Below are 27,742 nucleotides of genomic sequence, written 5' to 3' on the forward strand. Positions count from 1 at the left end.
AGCAGAATGATAAGTTACCACCAAAATGATGAGAAGGAATATTTACTAATATTGTTTGGAACTTTGATGAAAGATGAATCAAGTTAATGTGTAAATTAATTAATTAACAAGTGCAGAATTAATAAAAATATTGTTTAATATTCTAAATATATCCTATTTCTTTCTTTTGACCCTTCCTTAATTTGGCTAATCAATTATCAACATGATTAATCAAATTAATTATAATAGTATGATTAATCAAATTAATTATAATAGTATGATTAATCAAATTAATTATAATAGTGTGATTAATCAAATTAATTATAATAGTATGATTAATCAAATTAATTATAATAGTGTGATTAATCAAATTAATTATAATAGTATGATTAATCAAATTAATTATAATAGTATGATTAATCAAATTAATTATAATAGTATGATTAATCAAATTAATTTTAATAGTATGATTAATCAAATTAATTATAATAGTATGATTAATCAAATTAATTATAATAGTATGATTAATCAAATTAATTATAATAGTATGATTAATAAAAATATAGTAAGTATTGTATTATATTATATTATAATTAAATAATCTTATTTTGAATGAGTAAAAATATCGATTAGTCTATCAGCAGCTAGTCCCGGTGTTAGAATACCTTCACTTACACATTTTTCCATCTCTGAAATGGATTTATTAACCAAATTATGGTTTTTAAAGGTTTCAAGGAGATGGGATTCAATATTGCTCCACATAGCAATCAAATGTTGATTGACACGACGTTTTTCAATTTCTTTCACCTCCAATAGTTCATCCCAATAATCCCCCATTTCTTTCCATAATTCTGGAATGCCAGTTTTATCTTTTGAGGAAACAGCCATGACCTATGTCCATTTAAAATTTAGTTTCAAATAAAAGCTAGCTAATTAACATCTTTAAGTAAAATTATACCCTAGGTCTCCATATCTTGGATTTTCTTCTAACAAATTTCAAGGCACTCGTATATTCAGCTTGTATCTTTCTAGCTGCTGGTAATAAATCACCATCTGCCTTATTAATGACAACTAAGTCAGCTAATTCTACTATTCCCTTCTTAATTCCTTGTAATTCATCACCACCAGCTGGTGGAATTAATAAGACAAACATGTCTACCATATCAGCAACACGATATTCAGATTGTCCTACCCCTATTTGGCAAAAATGGCTGGCTGATGAATTAGGACATGGTTCGCTAAAAGAACAACTGGTCATACCAACAGTTTCAACAAATATGACATCATATCCCGCACATTCGCAAAGGAATACTGATTCACTGGTGCTTCTTGTTACACCACCCAAATGGCCACCAGTTGGTGAGGGTCTAATATATGCATTAGGGTCACGTGTTAATTCTGTCATTCTAGTTTTGTCACCCAACAGTGAGCCACCAGTTGTTGAGGAAGAAGGATCTACCGCTAACACAGCGACTCTGTGATCTTGTGATGTTAAATATTTACCAAATGTTTCAATAAATGTTGATTTTCCAGCTCCAGGTGGACCAGAAAGTCCTATTCTAAAACTTAATGATTTCTGGCCCTCAACTTTGTATTTTTCTTTAGCATCTTTTAGGACTAATGTTAATAGTTCCTGGGCTTCGACTCGTTTAGTAGGGTGTATGGATTCAATTAGAGTTATGGCCATTGCTAAACTGGCTCTGTCTCTTTGTTTTAAACCATTAAACAAACTTTTAACAAGAGATTCATCTATTTGATTTTCTACACTAAGCCTTGGTCTACTGGAAGATAAATTCTTAAAAGTAGAAAAATTTGACAAAAACCTCAAGTTTTTGCGCAAAAATTTAAAGTTACTTTTAGCTATATTCATTTTAAGAAATTTCTAGAACTCGTTAATGAGTTAACCGGTTTAATTTATGCAAATTAACCTTGAAAAACAATACCAGTTTTACACCAGCTGACTGTCAACAATTTCATCGTCTGCTACAATATATATGATTAAGATCAAAGAGAATATAGGGGAGGAGTGGAAAGAGGGGAAAATCTTGTTGCTCTTTTCTACCGCGTATCTTCAATGCGCAATACCGAGGCATTTCCCTTTGAGACATTTAACGGTATCGTAGGTGGCGCGACTGAGCCGGAAACTCCCTCGTACCACTAGTATAATTTAGGGGCAACAATGTAATTTAGCCTTGTGGAGCGAGGGAGCTTCAACTCCTTTCCTATATTCTCTTTGTTAAGATACAGGACTGGAAATAATCAGTATCACTTCATCTTTTTTAAACTCCCAGTCTCCTAGGTGTGAGACCAGGGATAAGGGAGTCAGATGGATTGGAAATGATGATGGGCGACCTACGGCACCATATCTCTCCCAGTGTACCTCGCGCACGCCCCTACCCTTCCGTAGGCAATTGCCAAGTGCTGCCGCGTAGCGCCATTTTATTTGAATGAGAACTAGCTTCTATTTTTGAGATAGAGGGAGCGTCCTTTACGATTTCGTCCGGCACGACCCTACCTAACCGCTGGGGATGATGGGAGGACTATGGTGCCGTAGGTGGGGGTACAAAGGCAACGCTTAAGGTATGGGGGTTTCAACTCCATTACTCTCTCCTTCAAGGTGAGACTTGAGTGGTGAAACTAACTGTATATATTTATGCTTATTTCTATTCATGAAAATTATTGGCCGTGATGATGACGTCATTCTATTGTTTGTTTTTGTTTTTGTATTGGGATTATGAAAGTTTGTTTTTCTTTTGGATATCATAAATTTAAGCTAATTTTAAAACCGTGAGAAACACTTTTTCACGTCTAAAAATTAATGTTTCATTATGTGTTTAAAATGAAAATTATTGATTTAAATACTACGAGTACGATATGGTTATATAAACGAAATTAAAGTTGTTTCTATAAGACAAAGGCTTAGTGAAAGTAGAATTAATATCATTATCAAGGCGCGAAACTCAAGGTCAAATTTAAATTGATCGATAATTGCTATTAAATCGATCCAATGAACTAAACTACTAGTCCTGGACCTGAGATATAAATTAAATGTAAATATCTGCTTTGAGATTTTGATGTTATTTATCAAATAGCGGCCCCATGCCTATCCGTAAATCCAAAAACATGGTGACTAAGGTGTGCCCAACTTGTAAGCAACAGGTATAATACTAATAATTACCACTTAATTTTAACTCAATTAAAGTTACAAATTTAGAAGCGTACTCTCTCGCCTTTCTGTAGGTCCCAGTAGCTTGCAAGGCTTGCCCATGTGGTCACGTATTTTTCACAGCCAGACGCCCCCCTAGTAAATCAGAAAATGATGAAAAAGGGGGGGAAGTTAAACGTCGTAGAACAGAAAGAGTTAGGAGAGAAAGGCCCGATTACTTTAATTCCTTGCAAGTTGATAACCATTTGAAGAGAATCCATAGAAAAGGAAGACACAGAGGTGGCAACAGCACAAGTAGTAGCACTTGCGATAATGACGGGGATGGTTCCAATAGTGAAGAAAATAGCAATGTTCCACGGAAAAGAGGAAGACCAAAAGGATCTGGAAACAAGAAGAAAGACAGACCAAAGGATAAGAAGAATGTACTTGTTAGACCCAGTGGTATGTATGGATACTTAATTTAAAAATCAAAACCCTCGTTAAAAATAAAACACCTAATTACTCTTTTTTTTCTCTCTTGTTAATTAGAAATATCTAATTCCGGTAAAAACTATTTTTAATTATATTTACCTATTTCTATTTCAGCTAATTAATATTTAATTTTTCTAGCAATTATGGTTGAAAAGGATGAGGATCTCTTTAGCAATGTCTCCGAGGAGAAAGCTATGCAGTATTCTGTTATATTGGCAGAGATAAATAGAAAATTATGTGCCCAGCAGTTCAAAGTATAACCAAAAAGCACCAATAACTATGTAACATATTCATCATTTAGAAAAGTACAACTAAGAAATAAAAAAAAAATGATTTTAAATAAATAAAACTCCATTGTATAATATTGTGTGATATATTTTGTAACATTTAAATAATGGTTTTATTCTTGAATAAAGTCAACTTTCAAATGGAGTATCCAAGTTTTTTTGTTTTGTTGAAATATTGGGATAGGACTTTTAGTATTTAATAGCTTTAGGTTAGATCCAAAGTATTAATTTCATGATCCAAACTGATAATGGACCTAAAAACAAGCTGGAGGGGCAGTATGTAGTGTCTCACACAAGGGTGAAAAGAACAATAATTTCTAAAGGATAAAAACACAATTATTTCATAATGAATACATGATCCAAACTGATAATGGACCTAAAAACAAGCTGGAGGGGCAGTATGTAGTGTTTCACACAAGGGTGAAAAGAACAATAATTTCCAAGGGATAAAAACACAATTATTTCATAATGAATACATGATCCAAACTGATAATGGACCTAAAAACAAGCTGGAGGGGCAGTATGTAGTGTTTCACACAAGGGTGAAAAGAACAATAATTTCCAAAGGATAAAAACACAATTATTTCATAATGAATACATGATCCAAACTGATAATGGCCCTAAAAACAAGCTGGAGGGGCAGTATATAGTGTTTCACACAACAGTGAAATGAACAATAATTCCCCGGTTTTATTCTTGAATAAAGTCAACTTTCAAATGGAGTATCCAAGTTCTTTTGTTTGTTTGTTGAAATATTAGAGCCTCTAGAGCTGGAGTATTGGTTTCATGATCCAAACTGATAATGGACCTAAAAAACAAGCTGGAGGGGCAGTATTTAGTGTTTCACACAACAGTGAAATGAACAATAATTCCCCGGTTTTATTCTTGAATAAAGTCAACTTTCAAATGGAGTATCCAAGTTCTTTTGTTTGTTTGTTGAAATATTAGAGCCTCTAGAGCTAGAGTGTTAGTTTCATGATCCAAACGGATAATGGCCCTTAAAACAAGCTGGAGGGGCAGTATATAGTGTTTCACACAACAGTGAAATGAACAATAATTCCCCGGTTTTATTGTTGAATAAAGTCAACTTTCAAATGCAGTATCCAAGTTCTTTTGTTTGTTGAAATAGTGGGATAGGACTTTTAGTATTTAGTAGCTTTAAGCTAGAGCCAGAGTATTGGTTTCATGATCCAAATGGATTATGGTCCTAAAAACAAGCTGGAGGGGCAGTATGTATTGTTTCACACAAGGGTGAAAAGAACAATAATTCCCAAAGGATAAAAACACAATTATTTCATAATGAATACACCATAAAATATCTTTAATTTATAACGGTCCAATTAAATAAAATTTGATATATTTAACAAAGACTGATATCGTCATATAACATTTTGAAACCTTATTGGCACTTCATGGAGCTAGCAGATGTGCCCTTGCCCAAGAGAACGTTGTTGAGGACATTCAGGAGTGGGTTCTTAACGCCGCAGCAACTGCCAGAGAAGTCATCCATAGCGATATCCCAAACCATGGCTCCGCCATAACCGGAGTTCTTGGCGAAGATGGCCTTCTTTTCAATGGTGGCTGGGTCATCATAACCAACCCATTGGTCACCCTTGTAGCTGTAAGGTCCCGCGTTGGCATCGGTTCCCTTGGACCAACCGCTCTTGATGTTTTGGCAGATCTAAGATGGAAAAAGGTTGTACCTTGATCCAGAATTTTGCTTTTGTGGGCTCAAAAATTACTTCGTAGTAAGCCAAAAGACCGGGTTCTCCGGTGTAAGTTCCAGCAGCTCCGGCTCCACGACCAGGGGATCCGAATCCATTTTGGGATGGGTTGGCCAAAGTGAAACTCTTACCGTAAGCGGGAACACCCATAACCAATTTCTTGGCGGGGGCACCGAGTTGGTTCCAGTACTTCATACTGTATTCCTATTAACAGTTAAGTAGTCGCGACTAAATCCTAGTTTTATAGTTAACCCCAATCTAAAGAAACATACAACGTTGAGGGCGGGGTCTTCTCCAGCCCTAGACTTGAAGGGGGCGTTTTGTCCAGTGGTAGATTCCCAAGAACCGTGGTAATCGTAAGCCATGATGTTGATGTGATCCATAGCGCTGATGAGAAGAATAGGTTTCTTAACATGCAGATCTTAACAAGAAATTAAAGTCGGAGCTTACGCGGCGATTTTGGGGACATCGTAAGCATTATCGATAACGTTCTTGCTGGCAGAGACGGCGCAAGAGAGTTCGAGACGTGGGGATTGCTTGTCGAAGATGGCTCTCAATTCCTTTTAGGGAAAGTTAGTCTTAGCGACAAGAGATGGAAGTTGAATAGGGGAACCTTACAGTGACCCAGGTAGCGAAGTTCTGCTTATCAGCGGGGCTAGCACCGCATCCTCCTTGTGGGCAAGCGGGATATTCCCAATCAATGTCCAAACCATCGAATCCGTATTTCTTCAAGAAAACGACAACATCTTCGTTAAAGGTCTTCCTCTTGTTGGCATCGGCGACCATTTGAGAGTACTTGTTACCGGCGCTGTCGGTCCAACCACCAATGGCCATCAATACCTTGAGGCTGGGGTTGCGTTTCTTCAAGTCGACGGTCTTCTACTCTCCAAATTCAGATAAACCATTAGCTCCGATCAATACGGAGTTGGTGATCTTAGTTTGAATCTACCTGGTAGAACCCAAGATCGATGTCAGCCCAGCTATCGAAAGCCTTAATCTTGGAAGTAGCTCCGTCGAGAACGGCGAAAGCGTAGTTAACGTGGGTGCACAAAGTTGGGTCGATGGTTTCTGGGGTGTATTTGCCTCCCTCCTTACGGTAACCGGCCCAGTTGGGGAAATAGCAGACAATTTTAAATGCTCCAGCTAGTAAGTATCAAGTACTAGCGTTACTAAAACACAGATTCTATGGCACCACCATGCAAGAACTTAAGAATGGAATCCTAATTTTACCAGGCCCGGGTTTAGGAGCTGGTCCTGGAGCAGCAGTGGGTTGAGGTTGAGTTGGCTGCGTTGGTCCTTGAGTAGGCGCGGGAGTAGGTTGGGCGTTGCAGTTGACGTTAGCGGGCCAGTCGCACTGTTGGTTCTGGGGGTTGAAGTTAAGCCCAGGTGGGCAACTCATGGCGTAATCGACACCACCGACGCATTGGAAGTACTTGTTGCAATCGGCAGGGTTGGCGGCTGCGCCATCCTTGGTACAACGGAACGCCAAAGAAGGGGCGAAGAGACAAGCGAGCACCACGAAAACTTTAGCCATCGTTAAGCTACTGTTTAACAGGGTAAAGAGTCTCGTGGAGTGTGTCGCCTTATATAGAACACGATCTTTCGACAAATTCGGTGAAAAACAATAAAACTATTCTTCAACGTCGATATGAAAGTGATAGGGTAATCCATCAATTGTCACAAATATTTTGACAAAAACCTCGCTTTTACGAAACGTCCCTGAATTAGGTTAATTTTTTATCGATTGTCCTTCGGAGTTTGTTAGGAATGTCAAGTTTGAGATACTTAGATAGTCTACATTTCATTTCATCTATGATTAAACTGCGTATGTCTCTTTGTCAAAAGTGAATTAATGAGATGAAATTCGTCATCAAGAACAAAACAACTGATTTGACTGCATTTAAATTACGGTACGGTTGTGATAAATCACAAGTATTCCATTTCAAATGTGTATTTTAGAAAAGAGCTTCAATAGTATACTTATTCTTATTCCTAGAATCTCACTTTCCAAGAAACTTTACTTCTTAAAAAATATATATACATAACATTCCGAAATGGCTTCCAAATACATTAAATCCACCAATACTAAGTATGTAAGGCAAGCCTAGCTAATATAGCGGTAAATCTAAAAATTCAGAAACCCGAGGCACACATGGGCCATGGATTCCGGCGTTATCTTTTTCGAGCAGACTGCATTGAGGATTTGAAGAAGCAATTTCTCGGAACCCATTCCAATTCCCTTTGCATTTTTCTTACGAAGTCCCAAAGTGTTTCTTTCCGAGATACTTATATCTACGACACTTAGCCTAAAAGTGAGGGTAGAATGAAAAAAAAAAGTATACGAAAACACATTGAGAATTTACTCCAAAAACCCAATTTGGCAATTTAGGGACTTTCTCAGGGTTTTAAAGCGTCGTAATGGGAGACCCTAATCGCTATCCGTGTGCCATGCAATCGCTTAAATCAAGTAACAACGGCTCTGACGGCTTCAATTATTCATAACTAAACTCGTTAAGCGGATATAGCGTTTTTTGCCTAGCGAGCAATAAGAGCTCTCTTTCTTTCCCCTTCAGAGGGGGGAAGAAACGATGCTTTCCCGAGACCAGGTGTAACTCCGTGGAATATTAAATTTCTTTTCCTGCATTGCGACCATTTATGCACGCGATCTTAGTGCAAAAACTTGTTATATTTCTTATACGTAGATAATAATACGGAGTTAAAAGAAATTGACCCAAAAACGTGCACGTTCTGAACTCTAATTTCGAAATTAGACTTGTTAAGTCCTATTTGAAAACGCGTGATTTTTTTTCGCGCCAAAAACGCTTTAATGGTAGACGTTTCTGGTCTTAACTTATTGACAAATTTCGCCATGGTTATATTTGTTCCTCAATTTTAAGTTCTAAGCTTTTGAAGGCACATAACTTCAGTACAAAAGTACTCTTTCAATAGGCATTAAAGTTCAACCGAGGGTTTTATTGACTTTTATATATAAGGTAGTGGAGTATTTACAATACAAATTCAGAAATGTTGTACCGGCAATGCACCTGGAACATGCATGCAATGTAAATCAATATGAGAATTCTGACTGTAGAAATCCAAATACGTAAGCAACTCATATATATATATATAGTTCTGTATACCACCGTTTAACCTTTGACCTATTAATCAAGACCCCCACAAATATAATATCCAAATCAATTTATGTTAAGTTAGAGCATATTCAGCAAAAAGTTTCACGCTCCCCGAGAGGGGAGACACTTGGGAACAAAATTTAAAAAAACCTGATACGTAGCGGTAAATTCGTCCAAAATTCAAGTGGTTCCCCCCCTCACCTTATTTTAAAGCAAAGATATTAGGGTAAAAAGGTACTATACTAAACCTGCTGCTAAAACCGAGGGACACTTCACAATTTGCATAATTAAATCGCCTTAAATTCAATTATCTCAAAAGTGTCCACTACACATGATTTAATTTTTAATTAAAACACCTCTTCCAAGTAACCTACCCCTCAAAGAGTCCCCTTCTTTCTATAAAGATCACGTAGGTAGCATAGGGTGGGCCAATATTAGCCTAATTTGAGCTCGCTGTAAGCTAACATAATTAATTTTACTTAACAGTAGCTGTATAAGATTAAATTACATTTTTTTTCGAACGATGACTTATGCCAACGTTGCTGAAACCATCATCTGTTACAAGGTCATTTAAAAAAAAGTTGGAATTTTAACCCTTTATTTATTGATTTTTAAAATCTGATTGAAAGCGATTTATTTAAATAATATAGGGTCATGGTCATTAGATATATTTAAACTAGAAAATTAAATTATTAATTCTATTTGCCATTCATGTTTTGAATTGTTTGATAATTTTCCTTGCAGAACAAATATGCTATACAGTGAAACTCACGCATTGTGCAGGGGCTATGGGATTTAGCATTACGAATTTACCCCTGTAGAAATGTTTACCCTGCCGCACTTTGGTGTTACAGGAAAAGCACCGACAGAGTGTATGTATCGTATATTGCCCCTTCGGCAAATAGAGTTAAGATTGGTATGTGGATGCAATGCAAGTACATTAGCTTTGTTCAAACACCAAGCTCTATTTTGAACTCGACTTTTTGAAAATGGGATTTAGATTCAAATAGAGTTATTTTAAGTATTCTAAAGTTCTTTGTCTGATTTAGAAACCGTTCGTTGGTTGTTGGTCCTTGGATTGGATTTCTTTGTGTCTGGTATCGGGTCGCCAATGGGACCGATAAAGGGACGATTTACGAATGTTAGACAATGAAATCAATTCTCTATCAATAAGAAGAAAGCAATGTGTGCTTTACGGAAGACTGGGTCGCGTGTCCCGCAAATGGCTTCTCTCTCTCTACGTTTAAAAATAAAGCTTATTTCCTTTGTCACTCCCCCAACCGTCTCGATCCTATTCGATTCGCCTGGACTCGACCCCGCCGCCGTACAAATCTTTTTCCACTCATGTGAAAGCCAAAACCAAGTATATGAATTTAAATTGGCATTATCCTGAGTATGGAGAAATGCTAAATCCTTTGCTATATTAGAACAACAAAGTAACCATTAAGGATGAAATTTTAAATCCAAAAACTTTTACGTGATTTCATACAAATTTCACTAAGTTTTAAAATTGATTTCAGGTTTTTTGAATTAAGTTTTTCTATATTTCAAAGTAATTTCACTGGAATTTGCCCCTGATTTCAAAATTATTCGAGCTCCCTCCGATTTCAAAGTAATTTCACTCAACTTAACCCTGATTTCAAAGTAATTTCACTCAACTTAACCCTGATTTCAAAGTAATTTCACTCAACTTAACCCTGATTTCAAAGTAATTTCACTCAACTTAACCCTGATTTCAAAGTAATTTCACTCAACTTAACCCTGATTTCAAAGTAATTTCACTCAACTTAACCCTGATTTCAAAGTAATTTCACTCAACTTAACCCTGATTTCAAAGTAATTTCACTCAACTTAACCCTGATTTCAAAGTAATTTCACTCAACTTAACCCTGATTTCAAAGTAATTTCACTCAACTTAACCCTGATTTCAAAGTAATTTCACTCAACTTAACCCTGATTTCAAAGTAATTTCACTCAACTTAACCCTGATTTCAAAGTAATTTCACTCAACTTAACCCTGATTTCAAAGTAATTTCATTCAACTTAACCCTGATTTCAAAGTAATTTCACTCAACTTAACCCTGATTTCAAAGTAATTTCACTCAACTTAACCCTGATTTCAAAGTAATTTCATTCAACTTAACCCTGATTTCAAAGTAATTTCACTCAACTTAACCCTGATTTCAAAGTAATTTCACTCAACTTAACCCTGATTTCAAAGTAATTTCACTCAACTTAACCCTGATTTCAAAGTAATTTCACTCAACTTAACCCTGATTTCAAAGTAATTTCACTCAACTTACCCCTGATTTCAAAGTAATTTCACTCAACTTACCCCTGATTTCAAAGTAATTTCACTCAACTTAACCCTGATTTCAAAGTAATTTCACTCAACTTAACCCTGATTTCAAAGTAATTTCACTCAACTTAACCCTGATTTCAAAGTAATTTCATTCAACTTAACCCTGATTTCAAAGTAATTTCATTCAACTTAACCCTGATTTCAAAGTAATTTCATTCAACTTAACCCTGATTTCAAAGTAATTTCATTCAACTTAACCCTGATTTCAAAGTAATTTCATTCAACTTAACCCTGATTTCAAAGTGATTTCACTCGAATTCCCCCTGATTTCAATGTGATTTCACTCGAATTTCCGCTGATTTCAAATATCATAACCGGACTTAAATTACAAGATTTAATCTTTACTAAAAATATATATATTGAAATGTAAAAAAGATGCCAGCTTTTTGCACTGAATCCAGGATAGGGAGCTTATACTCTTGTCGCTTTTGTTCCAGTATCGATTTCGGAACAAACCAGGCGGAAAATTCGTCCGAAACAAGAGAAAGAGATCAAGAAGGGGTGTTCGTCCCCCGTCCCCCTTCCTTATCCTATCCCGGCTTTGATACAACGATCCACTCCGCAACTCCTCCACCCTCCAAAAGTCCCCCATGTCCCGGCCCACCTCTCAAAGAACCCCATAGCTTGGACCCTAACTCGTGCTCCTCGGATATACGTTAGTATCTCTTCGTTTTACTTGTCTCTGGACTAGCGAAAACTGTCACTTCAAGCCTTACACACCCCCCAGTACATCCTACAATGCACCTCACATAATATATAGCTTCGTAATACACTGGAAATTGCATTGTAGCTCCTGTATACTGTAAAAAGAGTTTAGAGTTCAGAGACACAAATGCGGTACATAGAGAATGACTTCAATAAGATATTCTTAATCTTACATCTAATTTGAAAATGATAAAGCATTCTTTAGTATCAAGAAGAGGTTCACTCTAAACTATGATAAAAGTATCGACTGATTGTATGATATTCTACGGTCAGCCTAACCGCTTTACCTATACCGGTTTTGCTGCATGGGACGTTGTACTTAAGTATTAGGTCCTCAATATCAATAGGAAAAAATACTCAAAGGAGAAAGAAGGTTTCCGACGTAAAGGCTTCAAGAAGTGAAGAGCGACTCATGATTGGCTACAATTCTTCTCCATTACTTTTTGCCGGACTTTTTATCCTACAACCTATGGACCATTGATGTCGCTATCTAAGTGCTGTAGAGCGGTAAATTACGCTGGCAATTCCACGGACCATATAATTAATAGGACAAACATGGCTATAGTTTTTTTCTATTATATAATTATAGAAAATTGCGAAATTCATAGGGTTTAGGGACGGGTCTGTACATTTGAGAAATATGTTCAGAATTCTGGTGGTAATTGCGCGATAATTAAATCTAATGAAAGGATAGGATAGGCCAATTACTTTTAAAAAGAAAATCGCCTCGCTCTAATTCGCAAACTGTAATATATCTACCTTCCTTCTTCTACCAGAACAATGCGGCGCAACGATTTGGAACAACTTCTACACGACTACCACTACCGAGACTTTGTTTTTTGAAACTTAAAGAAACGGGATGTGACAGAGTTACTTCTATCCATATGAGAAAGCAAACACACCACAGGGGCGTGGGAGGTCATTTTTTGGGTTATTTCCTTGGCGCCAACCAAGAAGCATGCACCGCTAGTAGGCAACTGGCGCGAGTTGGTTAGCCCATGCTCCCACCTGGTGTAGTGAACTCAGGTGAACTCCATCTGGCGTTGAATCTTGGCACGAGGGAAATAACCCAAGAGGGCTAGCTCCCGATTATATGTATTGGTTTCTCTGCAAGTAATTCATGGAATGGTTTCTTCACTTTTTAAAGTACTTTGACGGCGTCCTTTAAAACACGTCCTGACTATTTTGAAATTATGGTTAGCCTTCCACCTGGTGTAGTGAACTCAGGTGAACTCCGTCTAGCGTTGAACCTTGGCACGAAGGAAATAACCTAAAGGGGCCACCTCCCGCCCATGTGTTGGTTTCTCTGTGAGTTATTCCTGAAATGGTCTCTTCACTTTTCAAAGTACTTTGACGGCGTCCTTTAAAACATGTCCTGAACATTCTTCAATCATATTTTAAAATTCCCTGACTTTTTCCTTGACCCATTCCAACCATATTACGTAACCCGACCTAACCCGAGATGGAGGTACAAATTCAACTGGGTAAAAACGTCAAAAATTTTCGGTGAGAGCAACGCGCCCGATATCGACCTGCAGTTGGGAAGGAAAACTCCCTCTTCACTCACTGTTCCGTGGTCGGTAGAAAGCTCAGACACGGTGAGACAGTTCGCGCATAGCGGTGGCCGTTTTCGTCCGTCATCCGCTTGCTCCTAAAGCCCTCTCTCTTTCTCTAGTCGTGCATTTGGGGTTGGGACTTTACTGCAATGCGCGATTTCGAAGCCGCGTTCGCCAGAGGCCGGTCGAAAATCTATCTATCTGGCAAACTAACAGACTAAGAGACGGTCCGAACACCGCCGCTCTCCAAGATAAGATCCGTACCCAAATATCCCCACCGAAGATTCTAATATTCATCACGTAATACAATAAAAACACGCCACGCGAGAGACTTAACCCTAATTTTTCAAATAGTTATTATACCCCACCTTTAAAAGGAATAAAGAAAGAAAAGGTAGATATGCATTTGATAGTAGAGGGCAAATATGGTTACCGATCACGCTTATGAAAAAGAGGAAATACGAGATCGTAACGGAAATAATGTCAGTTTCGGGCAACACGTTGCTGAATGGATCGGTTTCGATTTGGGACTGGGTTTAGGTATAGACTTCTTCTTCAAGGACAAGAGCGAAGAGAAGGGATTCACGCTCATCAAGGAATTGACTCCGGGAAGCAACATCTTCGATGTCATCAAAACCGGGTAAGTCAAAGAAGTCTGTCTGAATGTCTATCTCGTCATCTTGTCAAGAGTCAGACTAGTCTAGAGGATGCTGGGCGGGAAACGTTCGGTGCTGCGTGGTAAAGGAAATAGCCATAGGAATGCAATTGCCTGCTTCCTTGACTCGCGAGAGCACGTGGTTCTAGACTAGCGCGCGCTTTTACACTTTTGTAGTAGCGTGCACGCGCGCGTTGAATTGGCGCGCTCTAGAGAATTGAGATTTGGAAGAAAGAAAGAAAAATAGCGGAAGACCAAAGTCGAGGGCGGAAATAGAATCCGCCTATTCGTGGACCAACTGACTTAACACCCCGTATTACGCGAACTTCAAAGTCTATAGACCTACAACAGGATTGCCAAAGTACCTGGACAAGTCAGGAATGGGTGTGTTACGTCATGGAATTTCCCTACGCTAGCGTTTAAGTTCATGGTGCATAATCATTTGTAGAAATAACTATACATGATCATAGGAAACCTGCAGCAGAAGACAGATATAATAATATAATCTGACCTCCATAAAATTCACGATGTGTTAAGTAAGGTTAGGTTAAGTTAGATTAAATTGGGGGTCAAGTTGTCCCCTCTTCTAGCGACAAAACCATGCCGCGAATTGTGTTTGATCAAAATCCAAACGACTTAATCTAAAATTATTACTTCAATCATATCACAAACGTTTGTCAGTCATTAAACTGATTAAACTACTTAATTAAGTCACTATTATTTCAATAAAAAATTAAATATCACCCTTAAATCTTCCTAAATTATACGTTATATTTCCGAACGTGGATTGAATATAACGGAATACAAATTAATAAAGAAAATGACTTGAAAGGGAGGGAGGTACAATGAAGGAGAAGGGAAAAAAATCGAATATCACTTTGACGATTACAATATCATAAAAATGTCCAACCATACCAAGTCAAGCGAAAAAAAAAAAAGAGTTGATTGTGAAAGAAACGAATATATTTGATTAAAAAGTCACGGAATTCGAGATCCTTGACAAAAGAATGCTCGACTCCACCAAAAAAGGGACGGGAAACGACACGAAGCTGGGTTTATATTTAGACGAGGTCAAAAATACTTCAAACACGAAATAATAAATATACAGGGTATTGCAAAATAAAAATGTGGTAGAACCGAACCGAACCACATATAGTGGGATGGTTCTATTTAAAATTAATTTTGAGTCGAAAATGTAACTTCTAAGACTGTTTTCGAGTTATGATTGCAGTATTTTATGCATGTTCCCTTAATTAGTACTGCCATTCAGTTTCATACTGTAAATTGAATTACATTTTAGACACAAAATTGATTTAACATATAACACACACTGTACTTCCGTAGTACGGTACCACCCATTATGGTACACTCTGTACATGGTATTTTTCCCTAAAACCTCCACCCTATAGAAAAACGGTACGCGCTAATTTTAGTAGAGAGAAAAAAGGGATAAATGTAGATTTTATTGACTGACTTTTAGGTAACAGTGTATTTTCTCTAAACGTCTCGCTATAGAGAGAATATTTTAATAACAAAAGTAGACTACCAGATGTGAATAATATATATATATATGTAGGGTTTTCACGATCAATCTCTAAATTATCATTACTTTCACGTGGTAGCAGAAGTCAATTTTGATGAAGTATTTAGAAAAAGGCCGTTCTTTTAATGTATAATCAGGGATAGATTTAATTTTAGAAGTAGGAATGGAGAACGGTTAGTGTTTTCCAGTCCGACTCATAGACCACCCAGTATAGAGCCCCTCCCTCCAACACGTAACGAATAGTTTAAATTATCTTATTGGCTCACTTAAACTAAGATTTGATGACGTTGCTGACGGGGACGGCGAAAAATACGCAATTCCTTTTTACCACTGTCGCTATGACCCGCCTCTTCTTTCATACCCCCCGTCCCCGGAACTATGACACGCGCCCAGATATTACTCTGTTCACCATTCCTACTTCTAAAATTAAATCTACCCCTGATACCCGAGCTTTTCCTTTAATAACTACAACATCACCAATTCCCAAGCAACTTTCATTTCATCTAGTTATCCATTTCTGTATGTCCACGCGTAGCCTCTCGCATGGCGTTAAAGTTACGTTATAATGTAGAGTTCTGTTGATTTTAACGTAGAGGCGTTTGTACAGTGTATTTGGCAAGGACGTATATGGGAGGCGGTTGATTATTATAAGTTCGCGTGTTGGTTTCGAGTCCCGGGCCGACACTGCAGGCAATGTAGCCGCATACTTCATATATTGGTACCTGTCAAACTAAAGCACCAATGGCCGGGACAGACCTGGATATACGAACACATTAAGACATTTCTGGGGGGAGGGGGTGTTACTTCGTGAAACTCTTTTCGGGAAAATTGCGCAACTGCAGGAGCGTAATCGTTAAAATAAATTTACCTTTTCTCTTCTTGTAATCGAGGTTGTTTTACTGAGTTAAATTATAGATAACAGAACTAACCATTATCATAACTGTGTGACAACGATAATGCAATGCATAGGAACCTTTGTGTCCCCATGTTCATTTCAATGCGGGTTTTGTGGGCCGGACTCGAGTACTTTTGGGCCACACCTCATAATTCTGACGGTATTTTGAGAAATAACGTTTCTAACACAATGGTTCCTAATAGCTGTATGCATTCCTGGTATGATCTGTAACCACTTTGACATATTTTGAAAACTTTTTATAGTTCTCTGGACGCCGTCCGATATTTGGTGGAGCATTACGGGCAACGCGTCTTGTACGAACGCGATGGCGACGGACATACGACTGTCCATTGGGTTTGTCGTTTGGGCTTCAGCGATATTCTGGCCTTTATGCTCGATTTGGGAATGCCCCTCGACACACCCAGCTTGTCGGACCCGGAACCTCGACCCGTCCATTGGGCTTGCCTATCGGGGGATGTCGCGGTCATGGAGATACTTATTCAAGTAAGATTTATTTCATTTTTGTAATCGACAAAGAAACTTTGGATTTGCCCCAATAGTTGGGTTCCATGAGGTTAGGTTTCCTTGAAACCTTCCATGAACTGTTGTCGTCCACCTTTACGGTTCTTTGGTTATAATGCAAAACTGATACGGGAATGGCAACACTCTAACTTATGCACGCATAACCCATTTGGTTATCAGGAGTCAACCATAAGAAAGTTTTCTCTCTCTTTTTATTTTGGATTTTAAAAACCATTTTTTACAATATAGAAAAAAGTTCTGGAGTTCAGTAATGTTCGAAAAGGTTTTTATGTAAAAATAAGTAGGGGTGTGTAAATAATGGGTCTTTCACTTTGGGACGATGCCGCCATATTGGGTCTTTCACTTTGGGACGATGCCGCCATATTGGGATATTCTCCCTCGCGCCAATAAGCGCCGCTAGAGGCAGTGCGAGTTCCCTAGCCTCCCTCCGCATGTAGTGAACTCTAGCTCCGTCTGGCGTTGCATCTTGGCGCGAGGGTGCCTCCTGTCCCTGTGTGTTGGTAACTCTGAATGTAATTTCGCAATATAAGAGTTCTCGAAAATTCGCACACCCTTAGCTAAAATCGAATATTACAAGGCTTAAAACGCGATAAGAGTAAAGGCCTGTTTTCAATCGACTACAGTTTTCACTTTAAGCACCTCGAAAGTGATTATCGATTCCTGTAAAGTACCCTTAAAAGTTCAAATACTTCTCTCTTATTTTGGCAAAAGTATTTTACAGGGGACGCAAAGTCTAGTGAAATTTACCTAGGTCATCCATGCAGTTTTGTCCTGGAGAATATTACAAGGCTTTGACAATACAAGCATTTGGTTTCAGCATTTCGTATCACCTCTGTTTTCAACAGCAATAAAATATAATTGAAAATGCAACTTAAACTCAGACTGTGTTTAAGGAAAGCGGCCATCCTCTACCCCCTCCATTCCTCCCTACCATTTTTGGAAAGAGATAAATTTGTTGGACAGGTTATTAGGGAACTCATTTAAAACTGCTAGGCCGTAGAGCACTCCCCTTCCCATCTTATCTTAATGCGCTTAAAATCTGAACGAGGTTTTAAAGTTAACGAGTTGAAGTCTAAGTAACTTAATAACAATAAGTATGGCCAGGAATTCATACATCTACTAGGAATAATTGTGTTGGCAGCCATCTTCACTCAACATATCTCTAAGCGGATTTTTAGGGAAGAGCTACAGACTAATCATTATGTGTAACGAATTTAACCTCACCAATAACCTTAGGAACCAATGAAATAACAGTTAGAAAGACGTCAGAATTATGATTCGTGACGGAAAGTAAGTTCCCAAGCCCCGCCCACAAAACCCGGGTAGATATTAACATTGGAGATATAGGGACACAATGAAATGCAGTTTCCATTGCAGTAGGGTTACATTTCTTAACGAAGGTGTTTATACCTATTGGTTCTACCTTACCAGGGGTCGCTGGGAAATCATGTTTTACTCCAAAACACACAATTGTGACACTTACAGTTGTCATCATACTTATTGTTGAACAAAGAAGGGAAAATTAAAACTGACTTCTTTTTTTTTTAACTTTGTCTTAAGACGAAAATTACTAGATTATATTTTGAGTCCGTTACGTAATTATGATCCCAACTTGATAACACGATGCGGTATAGTTAAACATTTAACTTAATTATTTTCAGTCTGGTGTATCGGTGAACGCCACCGACACCAGAGGAAGAACGCCGTTAATCGTGGCCACGCAGAAAGGAAACACTCATTTAGTGGGATACCTTTTGGCCAAGGGTTCCGACCATAAGCTCAGAGACAATAATGGTGATAGTGCTTTGCACTGGGCAGCTTACAAAGGTATTTCATGTCATTAATAATTAATATCAATTAAGGGCTCGTTTCAGTTGAAAACGTGTATTTGATAAGGCCGAACAAATTGACGATATTATTATAAACCTGGTTAAGGACTTCTTGTTAAACTATTAAATGTGGTTTTCCGCTGAAAGTTTGGAAGTATTTAGATCAAAATTAAGTGTGTTATCAAGAACACATGAATAGACGTCACACCGCTTTCTTGAGGTTATTTCCCTCGTGAGAATAAGCGCCGCTAGGGGCAGTGCGAGTTAGATAGCCTATCACGTATAGTTAACTCCGGCTACGACTAACGTTGCCTCTTGACTAGATCGAAATAACCCAAGATGGTATCCCCTGTACGTTGGTTTGTCTGCAAGTATTTAATGGTAAAATCAAGGGACAACGTTGTACACTACAGCCCAATTATATCTTTTGACCTCTCTCTGGTATTCTCCTCACAAAGAATTTACTATAAGGACATATAACTTTAATGACCACAAGATAAAAGTTCAGTTTCGTTCCTTGGGGCAAATAGAAACTGCATGATTCATCGTATAAGTTTTATATTGGATGCAAACTTGAACTTCCCCATCAATAATTGATGTACTTCAGAAACTAAACCAACCAAAACTTTTTTCCCGTCCGAATATCATAGGCTACCCGGACATAACTCAACTACTAGTGCATTCTGGGAGTGACACAGAAGTTAAAGACAACTACGGTCACACCCCTTTGCATTTGGCCTGCATCGGAGGCAGCGTCAACACGGTTAAAGAATTAACCAATAAGGTAAGTTTCAAAAAATATAAAAAAAAATAAAAGTGTCCCCAAACGACAAATTACGCAAAAAATGTATAAATCTTTAAAAGAATCTGGGTCAGTACTTGAAAAAATGAGAAGAAAGAAAAAAATTCTTTAGATACGAAAAACTCTCGAATACTGAATCGATATTCTGATAAATCAATATAAATAATAGCGTTCACTGACAACCCACCCCCAAGAGGTTTTTCTTTTTGCTGAATTTGAGGGACGGTTGACAGGTGAACCTTTTTCGAAAAACTGTCAACGAGCTAAGCAAAATTTTCTAGTACTTCTATCATTTTTATCAACCGACCTGTACGAGCAAGAACATTGTACAAATAATTCCAATTGGAACAGTGGTCGCTCGTCATTTGGGGAATGTCCCGTGTTCTCCTAGCTCTCTGTCTTCTTTCCCCTAATAGCGAAATGGGTTTTCTTCTTCTTCATTTTAAATGAGAAGTAAAAGTTTTTTCATCGAAGATCCATTAAAGTTAGTGGTAGTGGTGGTGGTAACTCGGTAAGTGGTGATAAATTATCACCGTGTGACAGTTAGTTCTTTTTTCCCCTTCTTTTTGAGGAGTGAAGTATTGAATTATGGATTTTTAGGATGTGGGAAAAATTAAGGGTAAAGTTCAAGAGAGAACAAGAAACTAATAAGAGTTTGCTTGCTTGCTTCCAATGTCAACGTCACGCGACCACGTCATACAACTCAGAAGGCAACCCTGTCCCATTGAGCCTAACCAAACCTAACCTAACAAAACACAACCTATGCCTTATACACCATGAATACTTTAAGAGGTGTTGTGGTCTTAACCCCAAGTCATTCGCTGTTAAGGGTAGTCACGTGACGCATGCACTGTCAATGGCAGAAACGACGTCACGTGATTGGACACACTATTATTTCTAAATATGAATGACACCCATTAAAACTGGCCAAGCTTTGAACTGAACAATAATGTCCAACCCATTAGTCAGAAAAGAGAGATTGCTGTTGGGTTCCATAGAATATCCCAAAATGCTTCAAATCCCACTTGGACAATTACAAATAATGTCAATCATACCCATTTCTTACATTTTGTTGCATTCTCGTTTGTAGTGCCACGGCAACTTGACGGTAGAAGACGAGAAGGGAAGGACACCGTTGGAGTTGGCCATCAACCACCGAAACTGGGACGTGGTCAGCTACTTGCGAACGTGTCACAAACGCTCATTCATTCTCAATGCCTGGTAACGAAAGCACGTAATCCCCATATAGCCGATCACACTTCAGTGTCTTTCACTCGATATGTTTCTCTTTCTCTCTCACTCACTCTCTTTTCTTTCGATGTCGTCGTCATTGTTAAATCTTTAATCGCTTCTTGCGCCCACAAAATAACCCCCCTTTATCTTTCCCGTTTACTTCAACACCATTTGAACGAACATTAGGCTTAAACATGATAGATTAGAAAAAAAAACGTGGCGCCAAAATAAAACATTTAGGCCTATTTTTTTAACATCGTGCAAAAGCGTCGCGCGACGTGTTTACAATTCGGCATCGAAGTAGTCCGCCAAAAAATTGTGCGTTTTTCTAATGGTGGGGTTAAATTTGGAAAGGGGTAAAGTTTAAAAGGTTTGCCGACTTTATAACCCACATCATGTCAATATTCTTAGGCCAAATTCGATACCGAAGCTCAACATCTCAAGCCTATATTTAAATCTTAACCTACATCGCATTCACCAATAAAGGAAAAATTAATATAAATATTTTTGGTATTCAAATTTTTTGCGAGATTTTCTCCTAGTGTTTTTTTGGTACTACCAACCCCAAAATATTTCTTCAGTTTTTGTGTCCGCCCTCCCTTTGCCCCCCTTTTGTATATATCTTTTGTCTTTTATATTTCGCAGGCATTTTGTATTTGGCTCATCCACAAATAGTCGTGTTCCCTTGGTCATCTTTTTGCTCGTTCCTCTGTGCTATGGCTACCCTCTCTATATTCTAAGGGTAACAATTATCTACCAAAACTTTCATTAAAACCAAAAATTCCGCAGCCAATAGAAAAAAATCCCCGCTCTATTATCCCAAAAGTCGATCGAACCTACCAGTTGGCTTTTTTAAACCCCACATCCAAATCGCATTTCTTTTTTTTTAATTTTCTAAAGAAAGAAATAAAGCAAAAAAAAAACCGCAAATCGCTTTTTCCCTATGGCTTTTTGTATTTTTTTGGAAGCACGGTGCCTTGTCGTATCGATTCGAAGTAAAATTAACTTTATTCAGCCCTAAACTACTCCGTGTTTTAAAATTAGGTTGCAAAATTCACGTAGATTTATCTTATTTCAAACCGAATTTTTAGACAAAAGTGTTACCAATAGAGTAATTTCTTTCCCATATATGGCAACGTCATATGCTTCTATCTCTTACCTTAGTGATACCCCCCTTTCGGGGGCTAATAGTATTCTCTATTACAAAGTTGCCCCCTACGTTGGGGATACACAATTCACTCCCCCTCTCTACCAAAATTTGTGTATAGTTCATGTAAGACCCGAGGATGAGGACGAACGAACAGCAATCTCGGGTTTACATGAGCCCATTATACATTCGCAATTGCTAGTTCTAGTTTTATGCTTGCCAAAATGGCGGCAATAATGAGGGAACCACCCAAGGATTTTATGAGTTCAGGGCCCCCAATTCTATCCTTGAAAGTTATTATCTCTAATAACTTAGGGTTTCTTGCTATTATCAAGAAGTGATATCTAGTTTATTAGGGAGAGGTATAAGACGCCTAAGTATTCGCGCGCCTTAGTCCCTGCAGTCCCCCTTTCAAAATACAAGGGGGGACGTTAAAGGAGGCCGGGCTATTTCATAGCCTCTCCTCAGTCGGAAAATATGATTGTAATTTTCGTCATTCGCGTCGCGTTGACGTGAGTTTTCAAGAACCAATGAGATGCTGGTTGTAATTTAGAGGCGGCAGGGATTAACTCCGGACCTAAGTTTGGACTGGAGATAAAGCTAGATTATAAATGTGGCGAATTTATACCTTCTCCCTAATAAACTAGATATCACTTCTTGCTATTATAGAAGTTATTTCTTTGATCGCAATCATTATAATTAGGGAAATCTGCTTCTATATAGACCATTTCGATTCTATCAAAGCAGGAATACATACAGTTATGAGGAATATTAGTGTAGCCATTTCCCTAAATGGTAAAGCAGGGAACTACCTCCTAAATTTCCACTTTCTTTGTATTGGCTCTACGCAGCAATACTATGATAAATAGAGACAGTAGCTTGGAAAGTCAAGAAAAAAAACCCATCATATAACCGTCATCATTATTGAGTACTCGAAAAAATAGGTGCGCGGTTAGGCTTAGGTAAGAAAGGAAGCGGAAAGAGGGACGGGAGATGACACGTTCCGTTTCTTGGGTAGGCCTAGGCTAGTATAGGGTGATTTTTCATTTGCACTTTATTATTACGTGGGATTGCGATTTTCTTATAAGCTTCTCTCCCATAATATCGATCCGGAATAACTTTTTTAAGAGTTCTTAGAACAACATCAGTTGACAGTACAGTCTAAACCGGGAAAGTCCTCTATTCATACGTAATATCAAAAGTTTATCTAGATAAAACCAAAAGTATAAAACAATGATGCCTGCTAGCGCCTTGCAATATGAACCCCCCCCTTTAGTATCTGAATAGTGTCGACCCCCTCGGTGTATCATTACACTCTTCACGACCGTAGCACAGGGAATACGCGTGAATAGTCTCTGCTACTTTCGTGACGTCACACCCTCCTGTCTCTTAACTCAGTTTTGGCGACCATATTGGAAGTCACGAGATACAATTTAGACTACCAATATTGACATCACGTCCAAGTAACTCCTCCCATCTCAGTACCACTCTATAGACTCAATGCTACCTAGTTCTAGTACCAAGAATTAACGTTTGGATCGCCACCATAGGGTACTATTTTCTATAAGCCTTTGATCTCAAAAGACCTCATCTCCGATTGGTTGGAGGTTTGTGTAAGTGTTAAGAGGAGGGTTGTTGCTTCTTATTTTACATGGCAAATACAGCCAAAGGGTGGGAACTTAGAACGAAGTATACTTTTGGTAATTATCTATGAGCTTTTGGTAATATGGTCAGGTACAAACTTATCACCGACATAGCTTCTTCGTAAGACCCGAGATATTGGTTAGGGTTAGGTCCTCAAAAGAAAAAAATATGAGAAAGCTCTCCTCCTTATCCCGAAGAAATAACTTTTTCTTAATTCAACGTTATGGTTTTGTTCTTTCGTGCGAGGAACTATGGGATAGTCGTTCCGTTTTTTAGTACGAGTCATTTCGTGATCGGAGAGAAGAAAGAAGAACTGGTATATTATTAGAGTTTTAGTTTTTATAGACTTCACAAATTATCTCATGGATTCTTGGAAAGAATTTATCGGTTTACAATTAGGATAAAGTTCGGTTGGTCAACTCACGTATTACGTATAGTTTGTTCTATGGGATTATTATTAGGTTTTGTTGGGAAATTGCAGGGACAGACATTTTTATGGGGTTTTATATAGTTTGTGGGACGTGTGGGTTGATTCCAAAGAAGTTTGAGCGGGCACACCAATTATCAAATTGGGGTTATTTGAAAAGGATTTTGAGCTTATTTTTTCTTTATGGGATTTTTAATTTCGAGTAAAGCCTCTTACGGATGATTGGGTGAAATAGTTGAGTCACAAAAATGGGTCATATGCTTAAAAGCTTAGAAGATTTTGATCGTTACATGGTTCGAAACGGCGCAAATCTGTTATAATAACCATTTTGGACACTGTACCCAATTAAATGCCGAGTTCATATTGGTTCAAGGTCAGGGAAATTAGGTTACCCTTGAAAATTACCTTGAAATACATATTTACTTCGAATCGTAGCACCAATTTCGCATGTTCACGCTTTTATCAAAAACCCAACTACCAACCAATATAAGCGTAGTTTCAAAACCACCGCTTATTACCCGCCTAAGTTAACGATTTAATAATGATAACCTCTAACTGCGATTTATTTATTCCCTGATTAAAATGAACGCAGTGTATTCCACTCACCTGGAGAGAGTTGCATTCCATCCACGTAGTGTTCCTGATCTTCAACGTTATCGTCTGGGTCAGCATGCTCATCGCCCACAGCTTAGACCCGGGCTATTTGCCCCAAAACACGGTAGAGTACGAAAAAGCCGTCGAGCAAATGGCAGACTTTGGTAAATGGCGGGAAAGTAAAAGTCCCATGACCCGCCTTTGCCATACTTGCCGATGCGTTCGGCCACTCAGGGCCAAACACTGTCGAGTCTGTAACCGGTGCATACAACACTTTGATCATCACTGTCCCTTCATCTATAATTGCGTCGGACTCAGGAACAGGTCAGTGTCGTCAATGTAATTGTCCTCGAACGTACTGGATTCTTTAACGAGGAATTGTACTTGGTTCTCAACAGGGGATGGTTCTTGGTCTTTGTCAGTTCGGTAGTGATTGCGTGCGCTATGGTCATTTATTTGGCCTTGGCGACTGTTCACGCGGATAGCTGGAGATTGGAGTACCAATTGGGTGTAGCCATCGCCGTCCTAGCTGCCGCCATAGCAGGGATCATGACCGTCAGTGTGGTGCGTATGTCTATATTTTGGACTACATTAGCTAAGGATAAGGTTCCATTAATTTTGACTAGAATATTGATACAATAATTAAACATTTGGTTAATAAAGCAAGGCAACATAGTAACACTTGTGTGAAGCCTTATCGGCTTTTGTTAGTACCAATGAATGAATCGATGACATTGTTAAGAAAGCTATAGGGAACACTGTCCCAATAATTGAGCGTGTTGTTAAGAAAGCCAGTTAACACTGTCCCAATAATTGAGCGTGTTGTTAAGAAAGCCAGTTAACACTGTCCCAATAATTGAGCGTGTTGTTAAGAAAGCCAGTTAACACTGTCCCAATAATTGAGCGTGTTGTTAAGAAAGCCAGTTAACACTGTCCCAATAATTGAGCGTGTTGTTAAGAAAGCCAGTTAACACTGTCCCAATAATTTTGCGTGTTGTAAAGAAAGCCAGTTAACACTGTCCCAATAATTGAGCGTGTTGTAAAGAAAGCAGTTAACACTGTCCCAATAATTGAGCGTGTTGTTAAGAAAGCCAGTTAACACTGTCCCAATAATTGGGCGTGTTGTTAAGAAAGCCAGTTAACACTGTCCCAATAATTGAGCGTGTTGTTAAGAAAGCCAGTTAACACTGTCCCAATAATTGGGCGTGTTGTTAAGAAAGCCAGTTAACACTGTCCCAATAATTGAGCGTGTTGTTAAGAAAGCCAGTTAACACTGTCCCAATAATTGGGCGTGTTGTTAAGAAAGCCAGTTAACACTGTCCCAATAATTGAGCGTGTTGTTAAGAAAGCCAGTTAACACTGTCCCAATAATTGAGCGTGTTGTTCAGATAACTATGGAACATTGTTCCACTGGTCATGGCTTTGCGATACGAGGAGTGACTAATTTAAAGTTTCCAGATAAATCCGCGAAACAATTAGGCCTACCCTCGTTCACTATAGGACAAACTGGATCATGTTTACCACATGAATCCAGTTATAATAACAATCTGAGAATCGAGACTATATATAAAATCTCGATCCCAAACGTTGTGTCCAATTAATATTTAACAATAACAAAAGAGTACATATACAAAAACTTTGTTACTTAGCTCATAAACGCTCTTCTGAACCTCACATCAAACGAATGCCTTAACTTCCGGCGATACGGGTATCTACGAGACGTCAATGGCAAATTCAACAACCCTTTCAACCGCGGAATCGTCCGTAATCTGGAGGAATTCTTCCGGAGCGTCCGCGTATGGGACATCAACGACATCGAACCCCAACAAGGACTTCTCGTATGACCTTTGCCCTTCATATTAGCCCACTTTTAAATTAATTATAATAAATTTAACTAAAACTATACAAATAACGAATGCTACAGGCCTAACGAGAAACCGATCATAAAATCAAACAAAAATGTTTCAAATATCGCCTCTTCCTATTTCTCTTTCCTTTCTTTCTCTTTCAACTTAGTATTATTCACGAATCTTTGGCGGTGGTAGCGGAAAACAATGCAAATGAGACGAAAAACAATTAACGATTGAATTAATTAAAAAAAATCAATGCCCGACCTAAGTGCATTAACAAAGTATAATAATATATATTAAGTGCAGTTAAAAATATTAAAAAGAAAGTTCGCGCTTCAATAATATACTTAAAAATAAAACCAGGTGCTTCCAATTACTTCGAAATGCCACACTTAACGGGGGAAGATATTAACTATTAAGACTTTGGGTTTTTTTCTTAGTTAAAATAATTATTGTATATAGTTTTGTAAAACGAATTTTACGCGTGCCCCCATTTTTGTAAATATAACTTACTTGTTGTGTATTTGTTAATTTAGGGGTCGTGCGTAAAGTGAATTTATTTATTTAGGGGTCGTGCGTAAAGTGAATTTATTAATTAAAGGGGTCGTGCGTAAAGTGAATTTATTAATTAATTTAAGGGGTCGTGCGTAAAGTGAATTTATTAATTAATTTAAGGGGTCGTGCGTAAAGTGTATTTACTTATTTAGGGGGTCGTGCGTAAAGTGTATTTAATAATTTAGGGGGCCGTACGTAAAGTGTATTTATTAATTTAGGGGTCGTCCGTAAAGAATATTTATTAATATAGGGGGGGTCGTGCATAAAATTTTAATTTCATATTTTGATATAGTGCGTGGTGAATTTAGATAGGTAATAATTTTTATAGATTAATATAGTTCAAAGGGTAATGCGTAAATAATGTTTGTAGAATGGAGAGAAAACAATCTTTAGAATAGTTCTACCTCAGAAAGAAATTTTCCCCAGGGGATAGGGGGTCAGAAACAAAGGAAAAATTACAATAATACTTAAATATGCATATAATCAAGCTTTAAAAAAATTTAGTTCCTAAAAATAAAATGGAACTTAGACACGTTAATTAATTAGCCCAATAACTAATAATGGAAAACGCGTAAAATTCGTTTTACAAAAACCAAAATATATACCTTAGGAAAAATATTTAGAAAAATATATATAAATAAATA

At 37.9% G+C, this 27,742-nt stretch overlaps 4 protein-coding genes across 5 annotated transcripts; 2 read left to right on the forward strand and 2 right to left on the reverse strand.

Moving 5' to 3' along the window:
• Positions 1-457: 457 nt before the first annotated feature.
• Positions 458-1,978, reverse strand: LOC149690463 (methylmalonic aciduria type A homolog, mitochondrial-like). The gene is made up of 3 exons (XM_089870000.1): positions 1,240-1,978; positions 938-1,173; positions 458-870 (listed from the first exon to the last, which is right to left on the reverse strand). The coding sequence occupies exons 1-3, from the start codon at positions 1,847-1,849 to the stop codon at positions 583-585; spliced, it is 1,134 nt and encodes a 377-aa protein (XP_089726126.1). The 5' UTR covers positions 1,850-1,978; the 3' UTR covers positions 458-582.
• A 636-nt stretch (positions 1,979-2,614) lies between these two features.
• On the forward strand, positions 2,615-4,048 carry LOC149690464 (uncharacterized). The gene is made up of 4 exons (XM_089870001.1): positions 2,615-3,138; positions 3,220-3,586; positions 3,674-3,688; positions 3,755-4,048. Exons 1-4 carry the CDS (start codon positions 3,079-3,081, stop codon positions 3,874-3,876), a joined length of 564 nt encoding a protein of 187 aa, XP_089726127.1. The 5' UTR covers positions 2,615-3,078; the 3' UTR covers positions 3,877-4,048.
• Positions 4,049-5,192: 1,144 nt separating this feature from the next.
• Positions 5,193-24,834, reverse strand: LOC149690465 (chitinase-3-like protein 1). Of its 2 annotated transcripts, XM_089869998.1 has the most exons (8): positions 24,706-24,834; positions 6,858-7,933; positions 6,577-6,770; positions 6,246-6,506; positions 6,078-6,187; positions 5,900-6,014; positions 5,646-5,831; positions 5,193-5,584 (listed from the first exon to the last, which is right to left on the reverse strand). In XM_089869998.1, the coding sequence occupies exons 2-8, from the start codon at positions 7,159-7,161 to the stop codon at positions 5,303-5,305; spliced, it is 1,452 nt and encodes a 483-aa protein (XP_089726124.1). In that variant the 5' UTR covers positions 7,162-7,933; positions 24,706-24,834; the 3' UTR covers positions 5,193-5,302. The 2 variants fall into 2 exon arrangements, with proteins under 2 accessions (XP_089726124.1, XP_089726125.1); XM_089869999.1 differs by lacking the exon at positions 24,706-24,834 and having other exon boundaries at positions 6,858-8,388.
• On the forward strand, positions 13,772-26,940 carry LOC149690466 (palmitoyltransferase ZDHHC17-like). The gene is made up of 10 exons (XM_089869997.1): positions 13,772-14,021; positions 16,738-16,978; positions 18,679-18,844; positions 19,497-19,630; positions 20,739-20,869; positions 21,527-21,623; positions 24,692-25,017; positions 25,092-25,257; positions 26,343-26,531; positions 26,710-26,940. Exons 1-10 carry the CDS (start codon positions 13,807-13,809, stop codon positions 26,755-26,757), a joined length of 1,713 nt encoding a protein of 570 aa, XP_089726123.1. The 5' UTR covers positions 13,772-13,806; the 3' UTR covers positions 26,758-26,940.
• The last annotated feature ends 802 nt before the right edge of the window (positions 26,941-27,742 follow it).

Source organism: Phalangium opilio, unplaced genomic scaffold (assembly GCF_054372755.1).
Source record: "Phalangium opilio isolate 3A_F unplaced genomic scaffold, DU_Popi_V2 ptg000031l_1, whole genome shotgun sequence".
NCBI lineage: Eukaryota > Metazoa > Arthropoda > Arachnida > Opiliones > Phalangiidae > Phalangium > Phalangium opilio.

Excerpts from the sequence above, each read along its gene's own strand:
- LOC149690463 (XM_089870000.1), bottom strand. The coding sequence starts at position 1,849 with ATGAATATAGCTAAAAGTAACTTTAAATTTTTGCGCAAAAACTTGAGG. Across the intron at positions 1,174-1,239 it reads CATATTTGTTGAAACTGTTG|GGGTAGGACAATCTGAATAT; the intron begins GTATGACCAGTT and ends TTTGCCAAATAG. Across the intron at positions 871-937 it reads CCAAGATATGGAGACCTAGG|GTCATGGCTGTTTCCTCAAA; the intron begins GTATAATTTTAC and ends AAATGGACATAG.
- LOC149690466 (XM_089869997.1), top strand. The coding sequence starts at position 13,807 with ATGGTTACCGATCACGCTTATGAAAAAGAGGAAATACGAGATCGTAAC. Across the intron at positions 14,022-16,737 it reads TTCGATGTCATCAAAACCGG|TTCTCTGGACGCCGTCCGAT; the intron begins GTAAGTCAAAGA and ends AACTTTTTATAG. Across the intron at positions 16,979-18,678 it reads TCATGGAGATACTTATTCAA|TCTGGTGTATCGGTGAACGC; the intron begins GTAAGATTTATT and ends AATTATTTTCAG.
- LOC149690464 (XM_089870001.1), top strand. The coding sequence starts at position 3,079 with ATGCCTATCCGTAAATCCAAAAACATGGTGACTAAGGTGTGCCCAACT. Across the intron at positions 3,139-3,219 it reads GCCCAACTTGTAAGCAACAG|GTCCCAGTAGCTTGCAAGGC; the intron begins GTATAATACTAA and ends GCCTTTCTGTAG.
- LOC149690465 (XM_089869998.1), bottom strand. The coding sequence starts at position 7,161 with ATGGCTAAAGTTTTCGTGGTGCTCGCTTGTCTCTTCGCCCCTTCTTTG. Across the intron at positions 6,015-6,077 it reads GATGTCCCCAAAATCGCCGC|CGCTATGGATCACATCAACA; the intron begins GTAAGCTCCGAC and ends TCTTCTCATCAG. Across the intron at positions 5,832-5,899 it reads AAGACCCCGCCCTCAACGTT|GAATACAGTATGAAGTACTG; the intron begins GTATGTTTCTTT and ends AACTGTTAATAG.